The sequence below is a fragment of the Pelobates fuscus genome, chromosome 4, assembly GCF_036172605.1.
Source record: "Pelobates fuscus isolate aPelFus1 chromosome 4, aPelFus1.pri, whole genome shotgun sequence".
NCBI classification, from domain to species: Eukaryota; Metazoa; Chordata; class Amphibia; order Anura; family Pelobatidae; genus Pelobates; species Pelobates fuscus.
In genome coordinates this window covers 23,400,310-23,427,862 of record NC_086320.1, presented here as the reverse complement: position 1 = coordinate 23,427,862, position 27,553 = coordinate 23,400,310, and the positions used below count along the sequence as shown (strand labels likewise).

Genomic DNA, 27,553 nt, shown 5'->3' with positions numbered 1-27,553 from the left:
GCCAGGCTGTGAAAAGAGTAGAGTAAGGTTATTTTTGTATCCAGTGAGGCTATTTTGGAATTAAAACGTGCGAATCTCTTCCATTCTCGTTTTAGTGAGTAATTCACTTTTCAGTATCTTTTGCGATTCACGCAGGAAATGGTTAAATGTTGCTGTTCCCGCTGCTTAATGATTGTGAAGCTTTAACATGTTGTGCGATATCATTCCATCTACAGCAGCACTGTGCAGTAAAGGCCCGCTACGCCAGGGCCCTGTGTAGCAAGCTAAAGATTGATGAGCCTGTCTCGCTGCCGTTTCGCACCATAAGATACAAAGAACGGCATCATGAGCTGGCATCTTCGGAGAAATGATTGCTTAGATACTCAAAGGAAATATATTGCCGTTTCTGGTTATCTGGGCTCACTGCGCACGCTTGGAAACGCAGCTGATGCATTAACCGATACTGGATTAACCTAAATGAGCTCCAATCAGAAGTTTATGAAATCATTTATCATGCATGGACGATGCTCAACAGAAAAACCCTGGGAAAACATCTGTATGTCCGACACAGGTTTATCATAAGGGGATATGTGAAGTGACTGTCACGATACCTGGAAAGTCTAAAAAGGAGGGTCAGCAAAACATTAACACGCAATGTTTAGTACCATAACTCACATAATGCTTTGCCAGTTTTAAGGTTATAGACCAAACTTTTCACCATCCTTAAGTTCCCTATGAACCAAGAACCCAAAAGTGATTCTATCTAAACCGGACTTTGTTTTTGCAGAAATTTTAGAATTTAATAAATAGCCCCCTGGACCCCCTTATGCAACACACGCTGCCAATCCACCATCTCTCATTGTTTCACGTGACTTAATGCTCAGAAGGGGAAAAAAATGGTTCAGTATTCAACCCATTAAAAAAAATATTTATTTTTTTCTACGCGGTTTAGACAATTGGGGGGAGGGAAAGGGATGTTGTTCCTAATAGTTTGTTTAGCTAAAATGCTACAGGATTCACATAAATGGTAGCTTTAAAATTAAATCTAATTACGAGAACTTGTAGCTTATTAATAATTACAAGTACAAATTACGAGACAGGAACCTGCGATTTAACGAGCTGGGCACGATACCAGCAGCACACAAAGTGTGACTGCAAAGAGAATTAAAACATACCACACATGAAGATAAAACATTAAAAAAAAAACACCTTTAATCGGCTACATTCTAAACGACTTAATTAAAAAAGTGTCAGCTAAGCACTTCTTAAGCTTCCTTGGAGAATTAACGCTGTGTGTTAATTTTCATTTGATTACCCTCCCAGTCTGAATAATTAAATACGGTTCTTTCTATAGTCACCGAATCGATACTCTGCTGGTTCTACGTGAAGAGTAAATCACGTGCAGTAACAGAGACCCAGCTAAAAATCCTGCAATTCTACGTTCTATGAACACAATCTTATGGGACGAGACCTGCAAAAACGATCCCCCATGCCTAACCGTTTAAAGGACAACGGTCACCTCAAAATTATGTTTTTCATATAATAATCTTATTACAAAGTATCGAAAGGATTTACAACAGTGTTTGAAAACTGACAGTCTCTATGGTCTTCTCTGCTTCACTCCCTTCACAGAGACAGGGAAGACCATAGAGACTTACTGTCGGTTTTAAAACACTGTCCAACCCAAGGTGTGTGTATATGGCTGAAGGATCCTCTCATATGCTAAAGGTAGGGATGGGTTTTTCTCAATTCTTTTACATATAATTCCTTTGCTTGATGAATTATTCTTATTAAAATTTCGTTTTAAGATGTCAGTTGTCCTTTAAGCATGAAGGAAGATTTATATCTAGCAATTGTTGGAAAAACTAGAATGAAATCAGGTTTATTAATAAAAAGTGAGAATTCATAGTGAATTTTTTTAAATTCAATCTTAAAATAGACAAACTGGAAAAATTATCTAAATAAGTTATGATTTCACTTTAGTTAGAAAATAAACCTGTACATCATTAGTATAAAAAAAAAACACAATTTATATAGAACCACAACCCCAGAGTACCAGTGAGGATCCAATGATTTGAACTACCGCCACCTGAGACATCAAGAAAGTGGTCATTTCCGGCACTCCCTAGGGTTTACCTTGCCACAACTTCACCTCTTGTTCAGTGTCAGAAAGGCTAGCCACCATAACAACATCTCTGCCTCCTAACTTACAGTGCTGCGAACAGGGAGCAATAGATTGAAACAGCCAAGAGGTCCACTTAATGGAAGCTGTAGTTTTAAAACATCTGGGGGGGCCGCCTTTTTGGCAGCCCTGACTTAGAGGATGGGTTTTGTCAAGTATTTAAAGGCCATTTCCAGGTGTATTAAATGATGTACAATGTGAGCAGAGAAGACGCAGGTGTGTTAAAACACAGGGCAACTTTACAGGCATCTCGTTACATATTAAATATTACGCGAGTTAGAAACTTGGGAGAAATGGCAGCACTAATCCTGTTAAACTTCATACGTAAAAAAAAAAGTCCTTCGTACTTATTGTATTCTCTCTTCCTTTATGGAACTGCGGGTAACTTCTAGAAGAGAAACAGATTATTGCTCTGTGTTGAAAGATATTGTTTTGCTATTGATTTACTCATTTTTGGGGCAGCCACCACTTTGGATTTTGTTTACATCATTTAAATGCCTCCTAATGAATCGGAGCCTTTGAGCGGGACCTCCTTGAGTGGTTTAATTTCATGCACCATCCACTCGCGCCATCTTAATCTGTCTACTAAATAAAACCGGTGCAGGGAGATATTCTCCATACGAACACGATGCCAAGTACTTTCTTTTCTCCGACTATCCAGAGCTGGTCACATGTGCATTTGTCACATCGCTCCAGGAAACATGGAACAATCAGGTGGAGTATGTTCCAAAAACAAATCATTTCATTCTGGGAAGGATTAACCCTTTACCGCCAGATTGTCCAGTATTTTCGAGAAGACGGGCAGCAGTTCAAAGTGGTCTATTTAAACCGTATACATTGTGTGACAAAAAATATGAAATAATAGATCTGAACAAAGCACTGTAAGTCTACCCTGATTCTACGACCGTTTAGGTACCGAAGTTAAAATTTGCTGATTATCTATTAGAGGTATTGACTAAAATGTGAATTGTCAGAAATCATATGATTTAAAAGTGATTTTCAATGTTTAGGGTACAACAGCTGAAATAAAAACATAACTGATGTGGAGAATTCTTTCAATTTAGATACTTTGGCTCCAATTTAAAACTCACAATTTAGAGAAAAAAAAAACATTACAGGGTCATAGCGCAGGTGTAAAGGGATTTAAAAAAGATTTTTCATGCTTTTGTGCATAATTATATAATTCAAGCTTTTAAAGGAACATTGCACACAAATTAAGCACTTCAGTTTGCTAAAAAAAAGTGCTTTATGTGTGAGCCAATGTTCATTTTATTGCAGTTAATAAAAGTGCTGATTTCTATTTGAAATCAAAACTTTTCTAAATAATTGCAGAAACACCATCCTAGTTGTCAGACAGCCATGGAGGTTATCGTCCCAATTCAGTTGTGTGAATTCTTACTTGTGATGTGGCAGGCGCTGCTCCCCACCTTCACTACCACCTGAGAAGAGCCAAAAGGAACTTCTGTTATCTCTCCTGAGATGGGCCATGCAACACAGGACTTGCCTCACTAGTACAGTGCTCAGGAGAGATTACAGAATTCCCTGCTGCGCTCAGAAAACCTGAAATTAAATGTCAAATTGTTCAAAAATAACTTGATTCCCTACAATGGGAACATGTCAGGGATCTCCCAACACCGCAACCATTACATTGAGCTGCAGTGGTTATGGTGCTCGGAGTGTTTCTTTAAATATGTGAACACATTCTGCACAGGGTACTTTCAATGCGGAGCTAAAAGGTGAGGAAGTAAACCCAGGCTTGTCATTTCTATTTCTATGCACTCAACTGACCCCTGTTTTTAAAGCATTATGCCCGCCCAACAGGGGGAAATAAGCTTAACCCCTTAAGGACCCAGCTTCAAAAACTGGACTTACCCTTAAGGACACAAGCATTTTTTGCATTTTTTGCTGTTTGTGTTCAACCTCTGTTTGCATTTTTCTTATTTATTACACCAACACATGTTATATATCGTTTTTTAAAGGACAAAAAGGGCTTTAATCTGATGTGACATATACATATATAAATTCTTATTTATTATTTAAAAAAATCCAAAAAAATGAAATACATTTTATTTTTCACAGTTTAGGCAATAATAACGTGTGTATAATAAGTGCAGCTTAAGGAAAGTCATTTAAAATATATTCAATTAGTTGTTCTGATTTTCAGAGTACATAATATGTCTAGGATTTCAGCTTATTTTGAAAGTTACAGGTCACAAAATAAAAGGAGTAAAAACTTTTTTTAATGTGGAGCAATTTTAGAATTTGGCATGTTTGTCTTGTAAGCTTAATAGCCATCACAGAAAGCAAAATTGCTGCACAAAAGTACCGTATATATTTATATAAAGCACACATCACAGGCTATTTACCAAAGGGTATTCTGACACTTTTTACGTAGCCATTTCGCTGCCAATCTCTGCTAAATCGTGTAGTAAAATTTTGTTTTTTTCAGATTTCTAACATACACACATAAAACAAGGATTTTTAATGTGTATTTCATAAAGTTGATATATACTACTGCTGTAGAAAACCCCATATTGTTTTCAGCCATATCAACAGAGTAAAATGATACCCCCAATCTATGTCCTTGCCACTATCCTGTGAAGTTATAGTGCCATAAAAGAGACCTGACCATTTCAGTTTTCACAGTGATAATTTTGATAGATGAATTTGATAGAGCAAGTCTCATTTTCGGGCATTGTAGCAGTTTAACTGTTGAATGTATCCCTCAATGACCTACCATTGGTGAAAGTAGACACTACAGTGTATCTCATATGGTATATATTGTGCCTTAGCGTGATGCCATTTTTTCACCAGTTTATGTCAAACTTTGTGGTAAAATATTTTTTTTTGCATTTTTTACATACACATGACATTTTTTGGGGTCATTTTTGAAGTCTGGTATGTGCCACTGTGATCAAAACCCCATAATTATGCTCAGCAAACTCTTCTGAATAAAACAATACCCCCAATGTATGTCCTTGACACTATCCTGTGAAGCTACAGTGCCTTAAACGAGTCCTGACCATTACAGTTTTTACAATTAGAATTTTGATAAATGGATTTGGTGTGTCTATATCACATTTTAGGGCATTGTAGCAGTTTGACAGTTAAAATTACTCCATAAATGCATACCATTTGTGAAAGTAGACACCACGGGCTATGTCATATGGTATATTTTGAGCTTTATTATACAGTTATGTTAGCACCAATTACTTTCAAATGTTATCATATTGTTTTATTTTTGCATTTTTATACACACATGTTGTATTTTAGTAGTTAATTTTGGAAACTTGATATATGTTACTGTAAATTAAATCACGAAATTATTCTCAGCTATATTTCCTGAGTACAAAATGACCCCCTTTGTACACCTTAGCCAGGTTTTTGTGAAAAAATACAGGGCTAAAATCATACCCGGCCCATTACAGGTTTTTTTAAATGGCAAATTGACGAATGGTCATTGTTTCATTTTGGGGCATTTTAGTCGCTCATATATTTAAATAACGCCACCAATGCATACCATTTACAAAAGTGGACAACATGGGGACCCTCATATAAAATATTATAAGCTTTATTGAAGTGACATTTTGTTACCATTTTGTTTCAAAGTTTGTGGTATTCATTTTTATTTTAACATTTTTACATACACATAGTATTTCTGATGAATATTTTTTAAATATCCTGTTTCCCACTGTCATAAAATTATCTTGGCTGTACTCAGCAACATCTTCTCAGTACAAATATACCCCATATGCATATCTTTGGAAAGTAGCGATCTTAATATTAATCTAAATCGCTAATCCTAAACCAAGCCCTAATTCTAAACCAAATCCTAATCCCAAATCTAACCCTCAATCTAATAATAAACCATTACCACAATCCTAACCCAGAACGTAATCCCATGTGTAACCCTAATTATAACCTTAATCCAAATCTCAATCCTACCTTTAGCAATAGTGTTAAAATGATTCCCCCTGCTGGTGTCAGCCGAGGAATTCCCTTGCTATATTCAGCAAGGGATGCCCATGCTGACCCTAATCCTAATCTGAACCATAATCCCAATACTACAATTAATTATAAACCTAATCTCAAACATAAACTTAATAATAAACCCAGTAATAAACCTGATAATAAATCTAGTACTTATGCTAAACCGAATAATAATCCTTAATTGTAATCCTTAATTTAATCTTAAAGGACCACTCTAGTGCCAGGAAAACATACTCGTTTTCCTGGCACTAGAGTGCCCTGAGGGTGCCCCCACCCTCAGGGACCCCCTCCCGCCCAGCTCTGGAAAGGGGAAAGGGGTAAAAACTTACCTTTTTCCAGCGCTGGGCGGGGAGCTCTCCTCCTCCTCTCCGCCTCCGTTCCTCCCCGTCGGCTGAATGCGCACGCGCGGCAAGAGCTGCGCGCGCATTCAGCCGGTCACATAGGAAAGCATTCATAATGCTTTCCTATGGACGCTTGCGTGCTCTCACTGTGATTTTCACAGTGAGAATCACGCAAGCGCCTCTAGCGGCTGTCAGTGAGACAGCCACTAGAGGAAATAGGGGAAGGCTTAACTAATTGATAAACATAGCAGTTTCTCTGAAACTGCTATGTTTATAAAAAAATTAGTTAACCCTAGAAGGACTGGCACCCAGACCACTTCATTAAGCTGAAGTGGTCTGGGTGCCTAGAGTGGTCCTTTAATCCCAAAGATTTCCCTCTACTAATATCAGTGCTGATATTAGTAAAGGGATTTTAAACTAAAACACAGTGGTATGTTGCTGCCATCTACTGGCTATTTTCAGTATTGCAGTCTCCCATCTCTTACATTGAAGACATTATTCCCAATGCAATGCGATCTGTGCTGGGCAACTAAAAATGCCCAGCACTGATCAGAATGGAATTTGGGCATCGAGGGTGATCCTCCAGGGTTTGTTCAGACCCTGGGGGTCTCCCAAGCACCAGATCACTTGAGAGAATGACTGTAGCTGAGCTTGATCGCTCAGCTGCAGTGTTCTTTGTGGATTTAAATGGCTACATGCAGTGCTAACTTTCAGCACTGCATGCAGCTCATCAAAAAGTCTGGGGCCACTAAAAATGGCCCCAGCTGACAGAGGGGACCCCCAGGTTTCTAATGATACCTGGGTTTCATAGTGTGAGCAGGGATTTAACCCTGCTCACACTACATTGCTGTCTATGGGGATTTAAATCCCCATTAAAAGAGCTGCTTGCCGACCTCACTTTGAGCTCTGCATGCAGCTCATCAAAAAACCTGGGGCCACTAAAAATGGCCCCAGCTGACAGAGGGGACGCCCAGGTTTTTAATGATACCTGGGTTTCCTAGTGTGAGCAGAGATTTAACCCTGCTCACACTGCATTGTGCTCTATGGGGATTTAAATCCCCATTTAAACAGCTGCATGCCGATCTCACTTTGAGCTCTGCATGCAGCTCAGCTGTCAGTCTGTGGACATTAAAAATGACCCCAACTGACAGAGGGGAGACCCAGGTTTCTAATTATACCTGGGTTTCCTGGTGTGAGCAGGGATTTAACCCTGCTTACACCACAATCTAGATATAGGCATTTAAATTCCTATTTAAGCAGATACATGCCGCACTGACTTCCAGCACTGCATGTAACTCATCAAAAAGGCTGGGGTCACTAAAAATGTCCCCAGCTGATAGAGGGGAGCCCCAGGTTTCCATTGATACCTGGAACTCCCTTGTGTTAGCAGGGATTTAACCCTGATCACACCAAATTGTAATAGTGGGGATTTAAATCCGCATTTAAATGCTTGTTTGCAGCGCTCACTTTGAGCTCTGCAAACAGAGCATCAGTCAGTCTGGGGACACTAATTCTGGCCCCAGGTGAGAGAGGGGAGCCCCAGGAATCAAATGATACCTGGGGCTCATAGTTACCAGCAAGGTAATAGACCCTGCTGGAAAAATACTGCATGACGGAAATGTTCCGTCATGCGTCCTTAAGGGGTTAATGGTTAAAGATCCCAGCTGCAAAACAATCTGTGATCTCATCCTTTTTAAGTCAGTTAAATAGAACCTATTAAGTTGGATAATAATGACATCTTAATCCCAGGATGATCACAGTTTTCCTGTTTTAGTATTTTGATGATATTATTATATCTGAATAATGAAAGGTCTACAGCAAATACCTAGAATCTGACCAAGGAAATCTATGAGATTCCTCATATAATATGGGTGCTCCCAATATTTTCAATAAAAATATTCTGCATATCACCAAAGCCATGTGGAACACGGATATGAACATTTTAATTAATTCAAAATGTGGCAAACAAAAGGTGTTGTTTTTTTGCTGTAAACACTGTGTTTCAGCAAAAAAGTGTTTACATTACAGTTTACATTACAGCCTAGTGGCCGTTTGATGAGTGGGGCTTCCTGCACAATGTGCCTGACATTGAGTGTCTCAACCCTCTGCATGGAGGCGCTGAACTTTCCTCATAGAGAAGCATTCATTTAAGGCATCTCTATGAGGAAATTAATGATTGGCAAGGGCAGCGTTTGGCTCTGCCTCCGGCCCACCTCCTTGGCTGTGATCATCAAAATGGACGATTGCACCCAATCCAATGTTTTCATATAGTAAAGCATTGTGATTGGCTGAGATCATCAATTCTGATCATGTTTGCCAAGGAGGCGGATCAGGGGCAGCGCTAGCGCCTTCGGACCGTGTGGCGCTAGAATAAAGGTAAGTTTCCTAGTTTTCAAGGAGGTTTTTCCTAGTTTTTAACACTAAAAGGTCAGGAATACAGGTTTGTGTTTCTATATATTTGTTTGTTTGTTTTTTGGTTACCAGACAGAACCTTTAAACAATGCTCATGTTAAACAAATTTTCAAATGATTTAAAAAGAAGAATGTTTTGTACACTAATGTTAAAAAGAGAATACAGGTTGCTTACCTTGATCAGACAGGAAGTCGAGCATAGTCTGTAAAAGGAAGGACAAATGACGAACAGCCAACGCAGGATTCCCCAACCTTCGGGACGCGTACACTAGTTCATGAAGCAAACGCATCTGCACGGCAGCCCAGCCTTTATGTGACCCTGCAAATATATTAAAAGAAACAAGATATTTGGAAATTCAGAGCACATAATTCTCTCTCCTACAACCCAGTAAAAAAATACTGCTTCTCCTTCAATAGCATAAATTAAAAATGGACTCGTCTCCAAATATTAATAAAAAAAACAAGCACCAACGGAAAACAAATGTAGGGGAACATTTTAATTTATCCCATAACAACCTTATTGTGTCCGAAGTAAACTGATGGTGATACATTCTACAGAGAACGTTCTCAAACCAATATTCCAGAATATATCAATTCCCAAATTCTATTGAGACTGGAACATTTATAACACATGACCCATGGGTGGTTACAGAACCAATGGCCGAGAGTGGTGGACCTCAGCTCTGTCTTCGATCACCACCAATGGTCCACACAATATGGGTGAAGAGATAGTTAAAGATCTGACTTTTCCACAGAGGAGAAGGACACCAACATGGTGTAGGGTTTCTAATGCGCAGTTTAACATTCTAGCACCATTGTCACAATAACAAGTAATTCGCATAATACTGGTTTTGAACGGGTTAATATATTTACTAGACGACTGCTCTGGTACACATCCTGCTTTTCATAAAGAATCGCAAGAACTTAATCTGTCCTGCATGTTCATGCTTTATAGAGCTCTTGACATGAATTGCCGTATCAAACAATAAATGTAAATTTTACTTATTATTATTATTATTGCAATTTATATAGCGCCAACAGATTCCGTAGCGCTTTACAATATTATGAGAGGGGATTTAACTATAAATAGGACAATTACAAATAAACTTACAGGAACAATAGGTTGAAGAGGACCCTGCTCGATCGAGCTTACATTCTATAGGAGGTGGGGTGTAAAACACATTAGGACAGGAATTTGCAATCAAATAAGGTGGACTGCCCTTTAGGAGAGGGCAGGAGACAGGTATGTGAGGTATTGGTTAGTCTTGGAGGCCATAAGCTTTCCTAAAGAGATGGGTTTTAAGGCACTTCTTAAAAGATGCAAGACTAGGGGAGAGTCTGATGGCGGTAGGCAGGCTATTCCATAGGAAGGGAGCCGCCCGCGAGAAGTCCTGCAAGCGCGAGTTGGCCATACAGGTGCGGACAACGGACAGGAGGTGGTCACGGGCAGAGCGGAGAGACCGAGAAGGGACATACCTATGGATCTGTGAGGAGATATAAGAGGGGCTAGAGTTGTTCAGTGCTTTATAGGTGTGAGTTAGTACCTTGAATTGACTCCTATAGCATACAGGAAGCCAATGTAAGGACTGGCAGAGGGGTGAGGTGTGAGAGAAACGACTAGAGAGGAAAATCAGCCTAGCAGCAGCGTTCATTACGGACTGTAGGGGTGCAGTACGGCTTTTGGGAAGACCAATCAGGAGAGGGTTACAGTAATCCATGCGGGAAATTACTAGAGCATGGACAAGCTCCTTGGTAGTATCTGGTGCAAGAAAGGGGCGGATGCGGGCTATGTTTTTAAGATGGAATCTACAGGATTTGGCAACATGCTGGATGTGAGGCTCAAAGGTGAGACCAGAGTCAAGTATGACGCCAAGACACTTGTATTTGTCTTGTATTTGTATTTGTACTTGTATTTCCCTCATTTACTCTCTAAAGGTGTGCATGTCTTGGCTCAGTTCCTTTATTATAAACATCTCCATAAGTCTGAACGTCCAACCCTTCACTAGTCCAGTGATCCAAAATTAATTTCTCCGCCATTCTACAGACCCATCAGGCAAAGGCAAAAGCACTTTCTGTTTTGCCTTTCTATGTACATTTCAACCATTACTTTTATCTTATAAATAAAGGAAGAGACTGATAAAACTCCAACCTTTTGGGTAATTGCTGTGATTTAAAATTAGTTTAAACATTTGGCCGGATGTAAATGCCAAGCAAACATGAATCTGTATCTATGCGATCGAAACACTTAGTTAGACAGAGAGAGGTGAAAACACATGATAGGCAATGCACGTGAAGGCTATATAAAGTTAAACTTTAGCTTAATGAAGCAGTTTTGGTGTATAGAACATGCCCCTGCAGCCTCACTGCTCAATCCTCTGCCATTTAGGAGTTAAATCCCTTTGTTTATGAACCCTAGTCACACCTCCCTGCATGTGACTTGCACAGCCTTCCATAAACACTTCCTGTAAAGAGAGCCCTATTTAGGCTTTCTTTATTGCAAGTTCTGTTTAATTAAGATTTTCTTATCCCCTGCTATGTTAATAGCTTGCTAGACCCTGCAAGAGCCTCCTGTATGTGATTAAAGTTCAATTTAGAGATTGAGATACAATTATTTAAGGTAAATTTCATCTGTTTGAAAGTGAAACCAGTTTTTTATTCATGCAGGCTCTGTCAATCATAGCCAGGGGAGGTGTGGCTAGGGCTGCATAAACAGAAACAAAGTGATTTAACTCCTAAATGACAGTGAATTGAGCAGTGAAATTGCAGGGGAATGATCTATACACTAAAACAGCTTTATTTAGCTAAAGTAATTTAGGTGACTATAGTGTTCCTTTAAAGAGAACGGGTCCAAGTACGGATCCCTGAGGTATCTCACTGGTGACAAGCCCATGTTTCGAATATACTCCATTGACTACAACCCTCTGTTGCCTGTCACTCAGCCACTGCCTTACCCATTCAACAATATTGGAAGCCAAACCTTTAAGATTGCAGTTTATTGATAAGCCTTCTATGTGCAACAGTGTCAAAAGCATTCCTGAAATCTAGGTAAGCAATGTCTACTGCACCACCCTGATATAATATTTTAGTTACCCAATCAAAAAAATCAATAAGATTAGTTTGGCATGATCTCCCTGAAGTAAACCCATGTTGTCTCTGATCTTGAAATCCATGTGTTTTTAGATGTTCAACAACATGTTTAGATGTTCGACTCCTCCCTATTACCTTTCTTGTGAATGGGCACAACATTCACTAATTTCCAATCTTCTGGAACTACTCCTGTTAACAATGATTGGTTACATCACTAAGCTCTTTTAATAACTTTTGGGTGTATTCCATCCAATTGTGTAGTTTTCCAGAATCCTGTTCTCCTGTTTTTTGCACAGTAGTTCAGATAAAGAGTGATATTTACAGCATCTCTAACCCAGATCCAGAAGTGTCCCACATCATTGTATATGGGTGTCAGTCTTTAGAGCAAGCTGAGGAGCCATCATAGGGTCTGCTCTGCTAATCCAGATTGACTACTCTATGGCTAGTCTCCCCTCAATAGAGTGGGTATCTATGCAGACACTACGATCAGCCTCTTGTTTCATAGAGAAGCAGCAATACAAAGGAATGTTTTACAGATATATAGTTACAAATATTGAAGAATATTATCTGGCAACAGTATTCATTTATAAACAAGATTACATCTGCCAGACACTCATAAACCTAGGGTTATCAATTAAAAGCATCTTGGGCACCCCTTACCCCTCTGTAGAATGCTGTTGTGGTTACAGTGCTAAATGTTTTCTTTTAACTCTCTTTAATTCTATGTGTAGAGAAAAAAAACCAGATTTCTGTACACACATACAATTAATTTAAATTATGTCCTTGTGTAGGAATGATTTTAAAGGAACAGTCTAACAATTATAATTGTTAAAACATTTTTTTTTTGTTTCCTGTGTTATTTATGCATAAATTACTCCTTAAGGATGTAGATAATTGTCAGAATTCTGGACCAAAACCCAGGGTTTGTACCACAGTAGATGTCCTCATGGCTAGCACAACATTAAATGTGAATATAATGTTAAAAATGGTGAAAAAATGCATTTTCCCATTTTTGCTTGTAATAAGGTTTACAAATCCGGTGCAACTTAAAGGACCACTCTAGTGCCAGGAAAGCATACTCGTTTTCCTGGCACTAGAGTGCCCTGAGGGTGCCCCCACCCTCAGGGACCCCCTCCCACCCGGCTCTGGAAAGGGGAAAAGGGTTAAAACTTACCTTTTTCCAGCGCTGGGCAGGGAGCTCTCCTCCTCCTCTCCGCCTCCGTTCCTCCCCGTCGGCTGAATGCGCACGCGCGGCAAGTGCTGCGCGCGCATTCAGCCGGTCGCATAGGAAAGCATTCATAATGCTTTCCTATGGACGCTTGCGTGCTCTCACTGTGATTTTCACAGTGAGAATCACGCAAGCGCCTCTAGCGGCTGTCAGTGAGACAGCCACTAGAGGATTTGGGGGAAGGCTTAACTAATTGATAAACATAGCAGTTTCTCTGAAACTGCTATGTTTATAAAAAAATTAGTTAACCCTAGCTGGACCTGGCACCCATACCACTTCATTAAGCTGAAGTGGTCTGGGTGCCTAGAGTGGTCCTTTAAGGAAAACTTAACTTGAAAATTGATTCCCTTATCAGTCCTGATTGTTAAATGCCTCATATGTCTAGGATCTAAATTAATATTTGCTAGTTAATGCTAACCCTTTACCAACACCCCCATCTAATACTATGCCAACCGCCAACCATGCAGCTGACAGAAGGAAGCCCCAGGTATCAATTTATATCTGGAACTACATTGTGTGAGCAGTAGTTTAACCCTGCTCACACCAAATCGTTAGGACATTCAATGCCGTCTTAACGGTGTTAAAGGCCACTCCGTGGAGGACTGTATGGAACGTCCCAACATCGGGAAAGAATTAATACAAAAAAATCCTATGCATATAAACGCATTATCTGGCATGTAAATAAGAGTCAATGATTTGTTCATCTTTGTAACTATCCTTCTGTGAATCTGTAACTGGCTGCACCTAGACCACACAAAAGCCAAAACAAGCACCAATAATTACTGCATTTGCCGTTACGCCCAGGTGGTTGTGGTATTTACCTGTGAAGTCATTGGGGTCGAGAGACAAGCTATACCCTGGAAGAGTCTCCAGCAGGAGCTTGTAGCATGCCTTCCATCCAGGGTCAATGATGGTGGGGGCCACGCACTGCATTGCAGCCACTCGTTTAAAGAAAGCAGATTTGCGATGAAAGCCTATCAACTCGTAGAGTTCAGAAAGGACGCTGTAACGCTGGATCTTTTCCTCTTCAGAAAGCTGGTAAGAGAGAGTAAAACAAAACAATATAAATTATTAAAAATAAACCCATTTTTCTTTTAGGTACACTTTTAAGAACCAATGCAAAATATACAGCAACGAATGTAATGACACGATGGCCTATTGAAAAAACAGCAGACACTGAGTTTAAAGGGTTGCTATAACTCTTTTCGACATGCTTGTTTTTTTAGGGTTATTACGATCTATCGGATACTAGTTACTAGCGTCTCCCCCCTATATAACTCATAACTTTAAATCCAACACCAGGCGAGGGTCTTCCACATCCCATCTGCCGTCAGATAACATTTAATAATGCAGATTGTCTGCACAATTCAATTCCACTCAACACATGCACAGATCTCTCCAAACAGGCTCTGGGTATTTCAGCTTGAAATCGCTGAGGGATGTTTCACGCCGCTTCCATTCCACAGGGTAATCTGTAACAGCTAAACAATAAATAGAGAGAACCCACAGAGGTCCAATAGCACTAAACCATTCATAGATTTTAAAATGCAAAATGTTAAAAAAAACTTACAATTCAAGTAAGGTTGCAGGAGGCAGACACGGTACTCTAGATGCGCACCAAGGGCTATGGATCACGGATACAGGTGGATAAAATTAAAACTCGGTTGAGATGTGGAATGGATGCGGGGTGAAACACGGCTTTAAGCTGAGATATCCAGAGCTGGTTTGATTCAATACTTCTCATGAGGAGATGCTGATTGGCCAGGGCAGTGTTTGGCCCCACCCCGTCTCCTTGGCAATCTCAGCCAATCCAATGCTTTCCCTTTAAACTTTTGATTAAAGTTTTACTCCAACCACCAGGATCCCTCCAGTGATTTCAGTGGTAGAAGACAGTACCACTGTTCTACTTGAAACACTGCACAAACGGACATATTTGTAATTGTGTGCTGGAGGATAGTTGCACCCCCAGGGTATGTGATATTGGCAGCCCAGAACGCTGTTCCAGGCTTCCTAATGTCAATTCCGTGCATAAATTAAATTACATCTGTTGTGAGCACGCACTGCACGTTGACAGCAGACATGAAAATATTCTGCCTGCAAGTGGAATCAAGCTCTCCCCTCCCACCTTCCCTCCCTATGGGTGCTCTCTCTCTGTGCAGCATTGGTGTTTTTAAAAATAAAATTACAAAAACCCTCCCCCCACTCTGTGAGAAGCCTGTGATTGGTCCGCGTGCAACCCCAGTGACTTCAGAGGGGGGTGCGGAAGAGCAGCGCTGGGAGCTTCACCTGACACTGGACTCCAGGAAGTAAGCCTTTTTGGATACTGAGAGGGGGGCACGTTTCCACAATGCCCAATAGGGTACATTACACCAGGAATGCCCCCCTCGCAAAAGGGTTATAGTTACCCTTTAAAAAATAAAACATGATGGAAGTTTCCTTTTAAGGTTATCATTAAGATTGTTCCTATTGGTGTCTGCATAGAATGTCTATTATATCACCCCTGGTTCTGATCTAGTACAGGATGGTATACAGCCCACCTGGAGCCATACAGGGAAGGAAGGTCTTATTGTGGGTATCTCTCTTTTACTCTCCCTGTAGTGTGGTGGAATCTCGGTAAAAATAAATTTAGTAGGCCGAGATTACAACGTGGCATGTGTACGTGCATATGCTGACGTATCGATCAGTTGGTTGCACGAGGCAAGATACGATCAGTAGTGTACGGAGCATGTGCAAGAATACAGGATATAGTATTCCCCTCCTCCATTGTGCTGGACAGGCCATGCGGTCAAGCAGGAAGTTAATTCTTATTTGTGTTGATTGGTTAAGAGAATGTGCGGGTGGAGCTTAATATGGGAGGAGTTATGTGCCTATATAAGGAGCCTGCACTATTGTCCGGGGCTCAGAACTTGCTGTAATTTTGGTGACATTAGTCCCTCTGAGTCCCGATCGGTGATCCAATAAAGAATCTCTTCCTTCCTGAAGAAACCTGTGTCCATCTCTCTGTGCTTCGCTTCCGTCAGTTTCTCCGGTATCATTTGGTGCATTGGCCGGGAAGCTCATCGTTCAACGGTAGCTGAGAGGCAGAGGCGTGAGACGGTCTATCTTTGCCCACGTTCTCTACGGCTGCACCCCTGAACTTCTGCGTGGACCTCCCTTCGTCTCGGCGCCACTGGTCTGTTGTCCAGGAGATCATCGGCCTCTACGTAAGAAGTGCTGGGGTGTCCCCGTCGATGAGTGTGAACTCAGGTTCAGGAACGAGGAGGTAAGACAACTGCTGTTTTAGACGGCAGGACCCACTAGGGGTATACCGATTGTGCGGTAGGCCCAAAGGGGTTTTGAATCTGTGTATCTGCCCCCTCTGTCGGAGGGAAGGAGCGAAGGCGCACCGCTCGATCGAACGCTCTTTAGTCAGACCGTTTGATTCTGTTAGTCAGGCGGGGCTCTGGTGTAAATAGCCCTAGCCGGACACCGGTGTCTTGTCTAGACTAGCGTTCTAGGGTGTATATTTTGTTCGCTAGGTCGGAGGGACCGGGAGACTAAGCGGCGTCTGTGTAAATTCGGTTCGCTAGCTCTCAACCTATCTGGGCTAAGTGGGAAGGCGTGTAAATTTGGAACCCACTAGACTTTTGATAGTTCGACTAAGAGGCGTCTGTGTAAATTCGGTCCTCTAGCTCGATTATATGTGGTGCTTGGGCAGTGTGGCTAACCAAAACGTATGTAGATTGTTTTTAGGTAGTCCATTCAAGGTACTGGCCAATAGTTTAGTTGGGAATTGTAAATGTGTTAAAGATTGTTTAGTAAAGTGTATATCTTGTTAGATAGCGCAAGCTCAGCCGTCTAGCGAGAGTGTTAATAGTGTGTTGCTGTATTATAGTGCACGGTACCATAACCCTGTATATTTACTGACACTGTATATAAGTACTAATCATTGTCGTCCATTGCATGTTTTAACACCATAACCACTAATAATTGTATTGTGACCTTAACTTGTGCTTTGACCTATGCTAACCGTACTGTAACCGCTATTTGTAAAAGACGATGTTACTGGGGTGTGTTATAGACGGGTAATTCGTATATAGAGAATTATAGCGTGGGTGACTGTATAGTTTCGCCAAAGGGCATAATATTGATTATATAGTGACTGGTGTAACAGCTGTGTGTGTACGGGAATTCCCTGAGTGTTTATTGTATTGTTGTGTACGTTTCACTTGGTAACTGTACCACGTGGTGCTGTTGCCAGAGGAAACGGGTGTGACTGTTGAATAGTACGCGTGTATAGTATTCGTTGTCGACGACGTTCCATTGTTAAGTATGGGTGCGTCGCAGTCAACGATTCCGGATCCCTTAGGTTGTATGGTGAAGAATTTTAAAAAGGGATTCAAAACTTGTGATTTTGGGGTTAAAATGTCTCCTGTACGTTTGGTCACTTTGTGTACTAGGGAGTGGCCTACTTTGGTTGCGGCATGGCCGCCACGTGGCAGTTTGGATCCAACTCTGGTACAGCGCTTACACGTGGCTGTATCAGGTAGGCCTGAACTTTACGGCCAGTTTCCTTATATTGACTGTTGGAGACAGGCCGTAAATGACTCGCCAAAATGGCTTCAGACATGCCACGAGGAGCAGTGTCGCCTCATGGTGGCTAGGACTTGTTTGTCCACTAGGACTGGTGTTAGGCCCATTTTGGACACGCCCCCTGAGTCCGAGATCCCTTTGCCGCCCCCTTACTTTCCTTTAAGAGGAAGTGACGCAAATGCAGGAAGTCCTGCACCCCTCCCCTCATTACCCTCATCCACTTCCGCTTCCTCCTCCAGTACAGAATCCACCCCCTCTCGTACTAAATCTCCCCTTCCGGAATCAGAACCAACCCCCATTAAATCCGAATATCCTGATTTGGCGCCACTTCAGACTTCCGGTCAAGCTTCATCTAGCTCGACTCGAAGTGTTTTATTTACAACCTTTTCCCAAAACCAAGTTCCCACATCCCCATACCCTATTTCTCCCCGACTGGAACCTATGACTGACGCCCCTCCACGTAGCCCCATACAGACCCGACAACTGACCGGTACCCAACAATTAAAGCACTATCAGATGCCTCTTCGTCTGAATCCCGGGTCAGCCTATATCGATGCCGCAGGTCAAATGGCACACGCTGACCCAGTCTTCGTATATGTCCCATTCACTACAACCGATCTCTTAAACTGGAAGACCCACAATTCCTCGTATACTGAGAAACCACAAGCTATGACTGATCTGTTCACCTCAATAGTACAGACACATAATCTGACATGGGCTGATTGCCAGCAGTTATTAATGACTTTGTTTAATAATGAGGAAAGGACAAGAATTAATCAAGCAGCCATCAAAGCACTAGAGGATAGAGCCCGTGCTTTGAACCAAGCTAATCCAGCAGCATGGGCCGCAACACATTATCCCAACACCGATCCCGACTGGAATGTAAATGGTGCTGATATGGTTCAACTCAGAGCCTATAGAGACGCTATAATTGCTGGCATGAAAGCAGGAGGAAAGAAAGCCATTAACATGTCGAAGACAGTTGAGGTGATTCAGAAAAGCGATGAAGCGCCCAGTGTCTTTTATGACCGATTATTGGAGGCATACCGCTTGTATACCCCCTTTAATCCGGAAGACGCAGATAATTCCCGAATGGTGAACTCCGCCTTTGTCAGCCAAGCTTACGGAGATATTAAGCGCAAGCTACAAAAGTTAGAAGGGTTTGCAGGTATGTCCATCACCCAACTAATGGAGGTAGCGAATAAGGTTTATATGAATAGGGAAACAGAAAGTAAGAAAGAGGAAGAGCGCAAGATGCGTAGAAAGGCAGATATGCTAGCGGTAGCAATCGCAGGCGTAGATAGACGGGGTCCAGATAGAGGCGATAGTAAGTGGAATGAGGAACCTCTAAGTAGAAATCAGTGCGCATACTGTAAGGAAGAAGGGCATTGGAGAAATGAGTGTCCGCGAAGAGAACAGTCTGAGAGAGACAGACCTAGGACAGGTTATGGAAACTTTAGAGGCAGAGCGAGAGGTAGAGGAGGCCTCGGAGGGAGTAATGATAATAGAGGGAGTAATGGGAACAGAGGAAGTGTTAGGGAAGACAGGTATTTTCCAGCAGCGCAAAGGTCCCGCGATAGAGAAGGTAGGGACTTTGTAGGATTGGCTGACACGGTCATGGAGGACTATTGATACCGACCGGGCTCCATCCCCCTTGGTCGAGCGGAGCCTATGGTCGATGTATCAATAGGGGGAAAAAGGAGTGCGTTCATGATCGACACTGGTGCTGAACATTCAGTGGTGACTAATCTAGTTGCTCCTCCATCTGGAAGGACTATTACTGTGATAGGAGCAACTGGAAGAAGTGCTGAAAAACCGGTTCTTAAAAGTCGACTCTGTACATTTGGAGGCCACGTAGTAAAACATCAATTCCTTTATATGCCTGAATGTCCAGTCCAATTGCTGGGACGTGATATGCTATCTAAATTACAAGCGCAGATTACGTTCCTACCAAATGGAACAACATCTTTAAAGTTTAATGGACCTTCAGGTATTATGACATTATCCGTACCAAAGGAAGAAGAGTGGCGACTTTATACAGCGTTGACTATCCAAAACCCTAGGAGTGATGAATCCTTATTCAACATACCAGGAGTTTGGGCAGAGAACAACCCACCAGGACTGGCCCGCAATATTCCACCTATTAAAATCGAACTAAAACTTGGGGTTTATCCAGTGAGCCTAAGACAATACCACATCCCGCAGAAGGCTAAGAAGAACATACAATCTTATCTGGATAAGTTCATACGGTATGGTATCCTAAAATTCTGTACTTCCCCCTGGAACACCCCATTGCTGCCTGTTCAAAAGCCCGGTACAGATGAGTATCGACCTGTGCAGGACTTGAGAGCAGTCAATGATGCGGTTGTTAGTATACATCCAGTCGTGCCCAATCCATATAACCTGCTTGCTTTAATTCCGGGCGAGGCTACTTACTTCACAGTCTTAGACCTCAAAGATGCCTTCTTTTGCCTCCGAATTGCCGCAGAAAGTCAATGTATCTTCGCTTTCCAATGGGAGAACGCTGTAACGGGCTCAAAACGCCAAATGACCTGGACAAGACTGCCCCAAGGGTTTAAAAATTCACCTACCCTATTTGGTTCAGCTCTAAGTCAAGATCTACTGGATTTCGAGTCTATCCCAGGAGAGTGTGTATTGTTACAGTATGTAGATGACTTGTTGATAGCAGCAGTTACAAAAGAAATATGTCAGCAAGCAACGCACGATCTACTACACATTCTCTGGAAGGCAGGATACAAGGTGTCTAGAAAGAAGGCTCAGTTGTGTTTGCCAACTGTCAAATATCTGGGATTCCATATCTCTGAAGGTCAAAGAATTATGGGGCCAGAGAGAAAAGAAGCTGTCTGCCAAATACCAATACCCAAGAATAGAAGACAAGTGCGAGAATTCTTGGGGGCAGCAGGCTTCTGTAGGATATGGATTCCCAGCTACGCGATACTGGCAAAACCTCTGTATGCAGCTATCAAAGGTACAGAGCACGACCCCTTCTTATGGACTCAAGAACAGCAAACGGCATTTGAAGATGTGAAGAAGGCTTTGATGAGTGCCCCAGCATTAGGTCTACCTGATCACACACGACCATTCTACCTGTATGTACATGAGCAAAGAAGAATGGCTGTGGGAGTATTGACACAGTACTTGGGATCATGGCAAAGACCTGTTGCCTACATGTCTAAGCAACTGGATGCAGTGGCCAGCGGACTTCCACCTTGTCTAAGAGCCGTAGCTGCAGCCGCCCTGCTAGTAGCTGAAGCCGATAAACTCACTCTGGGTCAAGAACTTTATGTACGAGTCCCGCATGCAGTACAGACGTTGTTGGATTACAAAGGAAATCATTGGTTTAGTAACAGCCGTATGACCAAGTATCAAGCAATGTTGTGTGAAAACCCAAGAGTGCATTTAGAGACTGTAAATACCTTAAATCCAGCTACCCTTTTGCCACAACCTACTGAAAGTCAACATGATTGTTTGGAAGTAATGGATGAAGTATTTTCAAGTAGACCAGATCTTCGTGATTTTCCCATCCAGAACCCCGATGTTCAATATTACACCGACGGCAGTAGTTATGTGAAAGAAGGGATCCGCTATGCAGGATATGCAGTAACAACAATAGACAAGGTGATAGAAGCTCGGCCACTAGCGAAAGGAACATCAGCACAAAAGGCAGAATTGATAGCACTGACACGAGCGTTACAATTGGCTGAAGGTTTAAGAGTGAACATCTACACGGACTCCAAGTATGCGTTTTTAACCACTCATGCCCACGGAGCTTTGTATAAAGAAAGAGGACTACTGAATTCAGAAGGCAAAGAAATCAAGTATGCAGCTGAAATCCTACAACTATTGGAAGCAGTGTGGGAGCCGAAAGAAGTCGGTATTATACATTGTCGAGCGCATCTGAGAGGAGATGGTGATGTAACCAAGGGAAATCGGATGGCAGACAGTACAGCTAAGCGTGCCGCTGAATCAGGAAGACAGGAGTATGTGGGGCATATAGCTGCTCTTATACCAACTCCACTGTCTCAATGGACTCCAGTTTATACAGCTCAAGAAGAGGAGTGGTTAAAGACTGAACCAGGAAAGTATTTGGAGAACAAGTGGTATCAGCTAGAAGATGGAAGAATAGTCATACCAGCATCACTAGCGGTAGAAATTGTCCAAAACTATCACAACGGGACACATTCTGGGAGAGACAGTACAGAAGAATCTCTCAGAAAACATTTCTACATACCAAGATTGTCCAACTTGACTCAGGCCATTGTACGCAGATGTGTAACGTGTGCTAAAAATAATGCAAGACAAGGACCAGTAAAGCCACCAGGAGTCCAGTTCATGGGGGGACTCCCCATGTCCGATCTACAAATAGACTTTACAGTGATGCCTAAATCGGGTGGACATCGTTACCTGTTGGTAATTGTGTGCACCTATTCAGGCTGGGTAGAAGCATGTCCTACTCGTACAGAGAAAGCAGGAGAAGTTGTGAGATTCCTGTTACGAGAAATAATACCCCGATATGGACTACCCTGTTCTATAGGATCGGACAATGGTCCAGCTTTTGTTCACCAGTGCCTACAACAACTGACTCATATGCTTGGTATAAAGTGGAGGCTTCATACTGCATATAGACCCCAGAGTTCTGGTAAGGTAGAGAGAATGAATAGAACTATTAAGAACCAGTTGGCTAAAATGTGTCAGGAAACCCAACTTAAGTGGAACGTTCTCTTACCCATAGCTCTATTGCGAATCCGCAGTACCCCTACCAGAAGGATGGGCCTCTCTCCTTTTGAAATCATGTATGGGCGACCACCTCCCGTACTTGGTAACTTAAGGGGGGACTTGAGTCAGTTGGGAGAAGGAATTACCCAGCAGCAGGTTGTAGAGTTGGGTAAGACTATGGAGGAGGTACTGAAATGGTACAAGATAGATTACCTGTGAATATTTATCCCCCAGTTCATAGTTACCATCCAGGAGATCAAGTGTGGATTAAAGAGTGGAATAATGTACCGTTAGGGCCCAAGTGGAGAGGTCCTTATGTTGTTCTTTTGTCTACCCCTACAGCGATAAAAGTAGCCGAAGTGACTCCGTGGATACATCACTCCAGGGTTAAACCAGCAGCAGTCGATTCTTGGCAAGTTACAGCAGATCCAGAGAATCCCTGCAAGATCCGGTTAAAACGCACTACTCAGTCGGAGTAACGAGGAATCGTGTGGATTACAAATTTTATTGTTACAGGTATTTGGTGAAGTGAGTGTTTTAGACGGCCATAATAAAGCCTGTCCGCTTACCAACACATAGTATATAAGCCAGGAAAGTCTCGAAGGGACACCTGTGAAGACGAGTAGAACTCCATTCCCTGTAGCCCTTACATCCTGGAAGCTGAGGTGCCTTCGCACGGACGAAGACTGAGGATGACGGCGAAAGATGTGTTTTTGATAGTGTTTATTTATGTGTGTTTTTATATTCAGGAAGGTAGAGGTACCGACACTCCTAGCTGTGAGGTATGCATTAAGACTACGAGAACAGGTAACCATATTTCCCAAACCCTAATTTGGCATTCACAATACGAGTGTAAAGGAGATGTATCGAGATGTAGATACTTAAATATAGAATATAGTGTGTGCCATTTAGGAGTAGGAGAACCTAAGTGCTTCAGTCCGGAGTATCAACCTCGTACAATTTGGTTGACTCTCAGGAATGGAGATCCTCAGGGGACCCTAATTAATAAGACAGTGTTAGAATCCGTACATTCTTCGGGTGTTCTGCTATTTGATGCATGTAAGGCGATATCAAGTGGTAGAAAGCCGTGGAATGTATGTGGGGATCTTAGATGGGAGAGGACGTATGGGTCTAATGATAAATATATTTGTCCCAGTAGTAAAAATAAATATGTGAGTCCTAGATGCCCAAATAGAGAGTATAACTTTTGCCCATATTGGTCTTGTGTGGGGTGGGCAACTTGGGGACAGACAGTAGACAAGGACATGATAGTGACTAAGTTGCCGACTAGCCCATATTGTAAGTCTATGGAATGCAACCCAGTCCATATACTTATAAATAACCCCGACAAGTTCTTAGATAAGTATGGCAATTTATTTGGGTTTCAAATATACGGGACGGGTTTAGATCCTGGGACAATATTGTTTATAGGGATAGAGACTGATACGGTATCCTCCCAGACTCATCAAGTATACCATTCCTTTTATGAAGAGATGAGTATAGATAATAAGATCCCCCATAATGCTAAAAACCTGTTCATTGATTTAGCCGAAAGTATTGCCGGTAGTCTTAATGTTACCAACTGCTATGTGTGTGGAGGTACTAACATGGGAGACGAATGGCCTTGGGAAGCAAAGGAGGTAATGTCCGGTTCTGAGGCAGTTGAACAATTAATATCCTCACAAGCCGATTATCATATGAGTGTTAGAGGTAAATCTGAGTGGAGATTAAAGACCTCCATCATAGGTTATGTTTGCATAGCAAGGAAAGGAATAATGTATAATACTTCTGTAGGAGAATTAACTTGTCTAGGGCAAAAAGCTTATGATGATGATACTAAAAATACAACTTGGTGGTCGGCTTCAAATGTCTCAGAACCATCTAACCCGTTTGCTAGATACGCCAATTTAAAGGATGTGTGGTTTGACCTATCTATCACATCTACCTGGAGAGCCCCAGCAAATTTGTACTGGATCTGTGGTAAGAAAGCCTATTCGGAGTTGCCACAGGACTGGGAAGGGGCATGTGTGTTGGGTATGCTCAAACCATCCTTCTTCTTGTTACCTATTGAAACAGGTGAGACTTTAGGTGTTAAAGTGTATGATGTGAATCATAGGAAGAAAAGGGGACCCATAGAGATAGGCGCCTGGGAAGATAATGAATGGCCTCCCCAGCGTATTATAGATTATTATGGGCCAGCCACGTGGGCAGAAGATGGTACCTTTGGTTATAGAACCCCTATTTATATGCTCAACCGCATTATAAGATTACAGGCGGTGGTTGAGATTATTACTAACGAAACATCACAAGCGCTCAATCTTCTAGCGAAGCATAATACCAGGATGAGGACAGCAGTATACCAGAATAGATTAGCCTTGGATTACCTTTTGGCAGTAGAGGGAGGTGTATGTGGGAAGTTTAACCTAAGCAATTGCTGTCTTCAAATAGATGACGAAGGGCAAGCAATAGCTGAGCTTACTAGCCATATGGTTAAACTAGCGCATGTGCCTACTCAGGTATGGAAAGGGTACAATCCAAGTAGTTGGTTTGGTAGCTGGTATGAGTGGTTTGGAGGGCTTAAGGCAGTGGTAGGTGGAGTCCTACTGATTTTAATGTTGTGTCTACTCCTACCGTGTCTTATACCCTTAGTAGTTAGATCTGTGCAAAGCCTGATAGAAAATATAGCAGAGAGGAAGGCTGCTGCACAGATAATGGCAATATATAAATATAAGGCTCTAGATCAGGGAGAACCAATGCAGGAAGATGAATGTTGAAGATTCACATCATAAGATAAGTCTGGTCTGGTTCAAGGTAACTTGCGGTGTAAGCAAACTAAGGTTAAGTGATGCCTCAAGTAATTGTAAAATATCAAGAGGCATCAAAGGGGGGAATGTGGTGGAATCTCGGTAAAAATAAATTTAGTAGGCCGAGATTACCACGTGGCATGTGTACGTGCATATGCTGACGTATCGATCAGTTGGTTGCACGAGGCAAGATACGATCAGTAGTGTACGGAGCATGTGCAAGAATACAGGATATAGTATTCCCCTCCTCCATTGTGCTGGACAGGCCATGCGGTCAAACAGGAAGTTAATTCTTATTTGTGTTGATTGGTTAAGAGAATGTGCGGGTGGAGCTTAATATGGGAGGAGTTATGTGCCTATATAAGGAGCCAGCACTATTGTCCGGGGCTCAGAACTTGCTGTAATTTTGGTGACATTAGTCCCTCTGAGTCCCGATCGGTGATCCAATAAAGAATCTCTTCCTTCCTGAAGAAACCTGTGTCCATCTCTCTGTGCTTCGCTTCCGTCAGTTTCTCCGGTATCAGTAGACCAATCCAATTTCTACATGTGGATCTGCTCTGCTAGCCAGAAGATTGTGAACTACATTTCCCATGATGCACAGCCAAATTAAGGTATTATGGGAATTGGGAACAACAAATTGGAGAATTATTATGTATGTTTCAACAGAGCAAATTGATTTATCAGCTGCAAGACGGAGCAATAATACTTAAATAAGGGAGCCGGTCCCTGCATTGATATTAGTATTTAATAGCCTGCGGCCACATTCAGGCATTTCTAGATATTTACATGCCTGTAGCGACATCGTCCACGTTCTACGAAGCCTGTCGGAGCATTGAATCCACCTACTGCAAGGACTAAGGGGTGAGGTCAGTATTATGGATCAGTCATCCCGGGAGCACACACTAAAATTGATCATATTCTGCTATTATTAGCACTTTGGTCCATTCATGATGGAAGAGATATGTTTTGAATTGTTAAATTCTGGAGCACGAAAGAGTTAACGCAACGGGGCTAAAAAGTTTTGATGCGCATTGCGACACATGTAATAACAAGACAACCTTTCTAATTCGTCCAGCGCTAACAAACATTCACTATTCCCAACGCTTGTTACAGGAGCAATGATTCCTGCTCTTACAGAACTGGCTGCTGACCGCTCACTGCCTCAGGCACACAAAGTATAGACTTGTCCAGTGTAATCTATGCGGAGCTGTGCAGAAAGCACTAACTCTGGACGGAACACAATGTACTGCGGGCTCGTACTCCCTCCTGGCACAGAAAGGGTCAAAGGTTGTCTGTGTCGAATGTCGTTTTACAACATTTATTCCTAACCATGCTAACATGAAATCTTTTTATTCATATATCTGTGGCGGAGACTCAAAGAGCTTCTCCAATTGGTAGACTGTGGTGCACACATAATTGCCGCTCACCGTTCACAAACCTGTAATGCAATGTGGGAAGGTGCACATATGCACCGGTTTGTTTTGTGTCAGTAGCCTTTCGAGCTAAATTTATAAAATTGCTGCCATAAATAAATAGGACAATTGCAAAAACATTACAGGGACATTTACTAAAGGGTGTATTGTGGGGAATTCAAAGTGAAAATAACATTTTGGCCACAATAGCCGAATTAAAAATGCAAATATTTTTAATGTGGCTGTTTTGGGCTAAAGTTTGAAATTTGCTTTGAATAGATTTTGAATTCCTGAAAGTTTAGTGTATCCCCTGTGTATCTGCGGGAATGTATGAAGTGATGGTCCCAAAGAGCAGCGAGACAGCTGTGCAAAGAAATAGCGTGATCTAATGTTTTTAAGGTTTTTGCACTATAACTGTCCGTGAGGCCGTATGTGGCACTAGGACTACCACCTCATACCCATGGGATACACAGGAAAAGTGCTGTCCTGCAATATGTATTCATTCATTCATGTTCTTCAGGAGGGAAATCAATAAGTTAATCAATGCAGTTCCTTTAGGATTGCTCATTGATTGATTGATTTATCTTCAGTTGCACAATATAATGTTTGTCTAGGAGAAAATGCTGGTCCAGGGAACCTTGTAATGGTATCTGTTATGTATGAAAAGAATAATAATAAAAATAAAGAAATAAACTATTGTTCCCTTTCTTTGATCTCTTATAATGTAATTGCAAAGGCAAAGGTGACACCAGAGTGTATTTTCTTTGTGTACATGCTTTATGTTACAAGCAGCGCTATGATTTACAAGTC

At 41.9% G+C, this 27,553-nt stretch overlaps 1 protein-coding gene across 1 annotated transcript in view; it reads right to left on the bottom strand.

Moving 5' to 3' along the window:
- Positions 1-27,553, bottom strand: part of TRAPPC9 (trafficking protein particle complex subunit 9) — a 597,448-nt gene that overhangs the window by 545,284 nt on the left and 24,611 nt on the right. Inside the window, exons 8-9 of the mRNA XM_063451029.1 lie at positions 14,040-14,253; positions 9,079-9,222 (exon numbers count right to left, since the gene is read on the bottom strand). Coding sequence (XP_063307099.1) covers positions 9,079-9,222; positions 14,040-14,253 — 358 coding nt within the window. The remainder of the gene's footprint in view (positions 1-9,078; positions 9,223-14,039; positions 14,254-27,553) is intronic.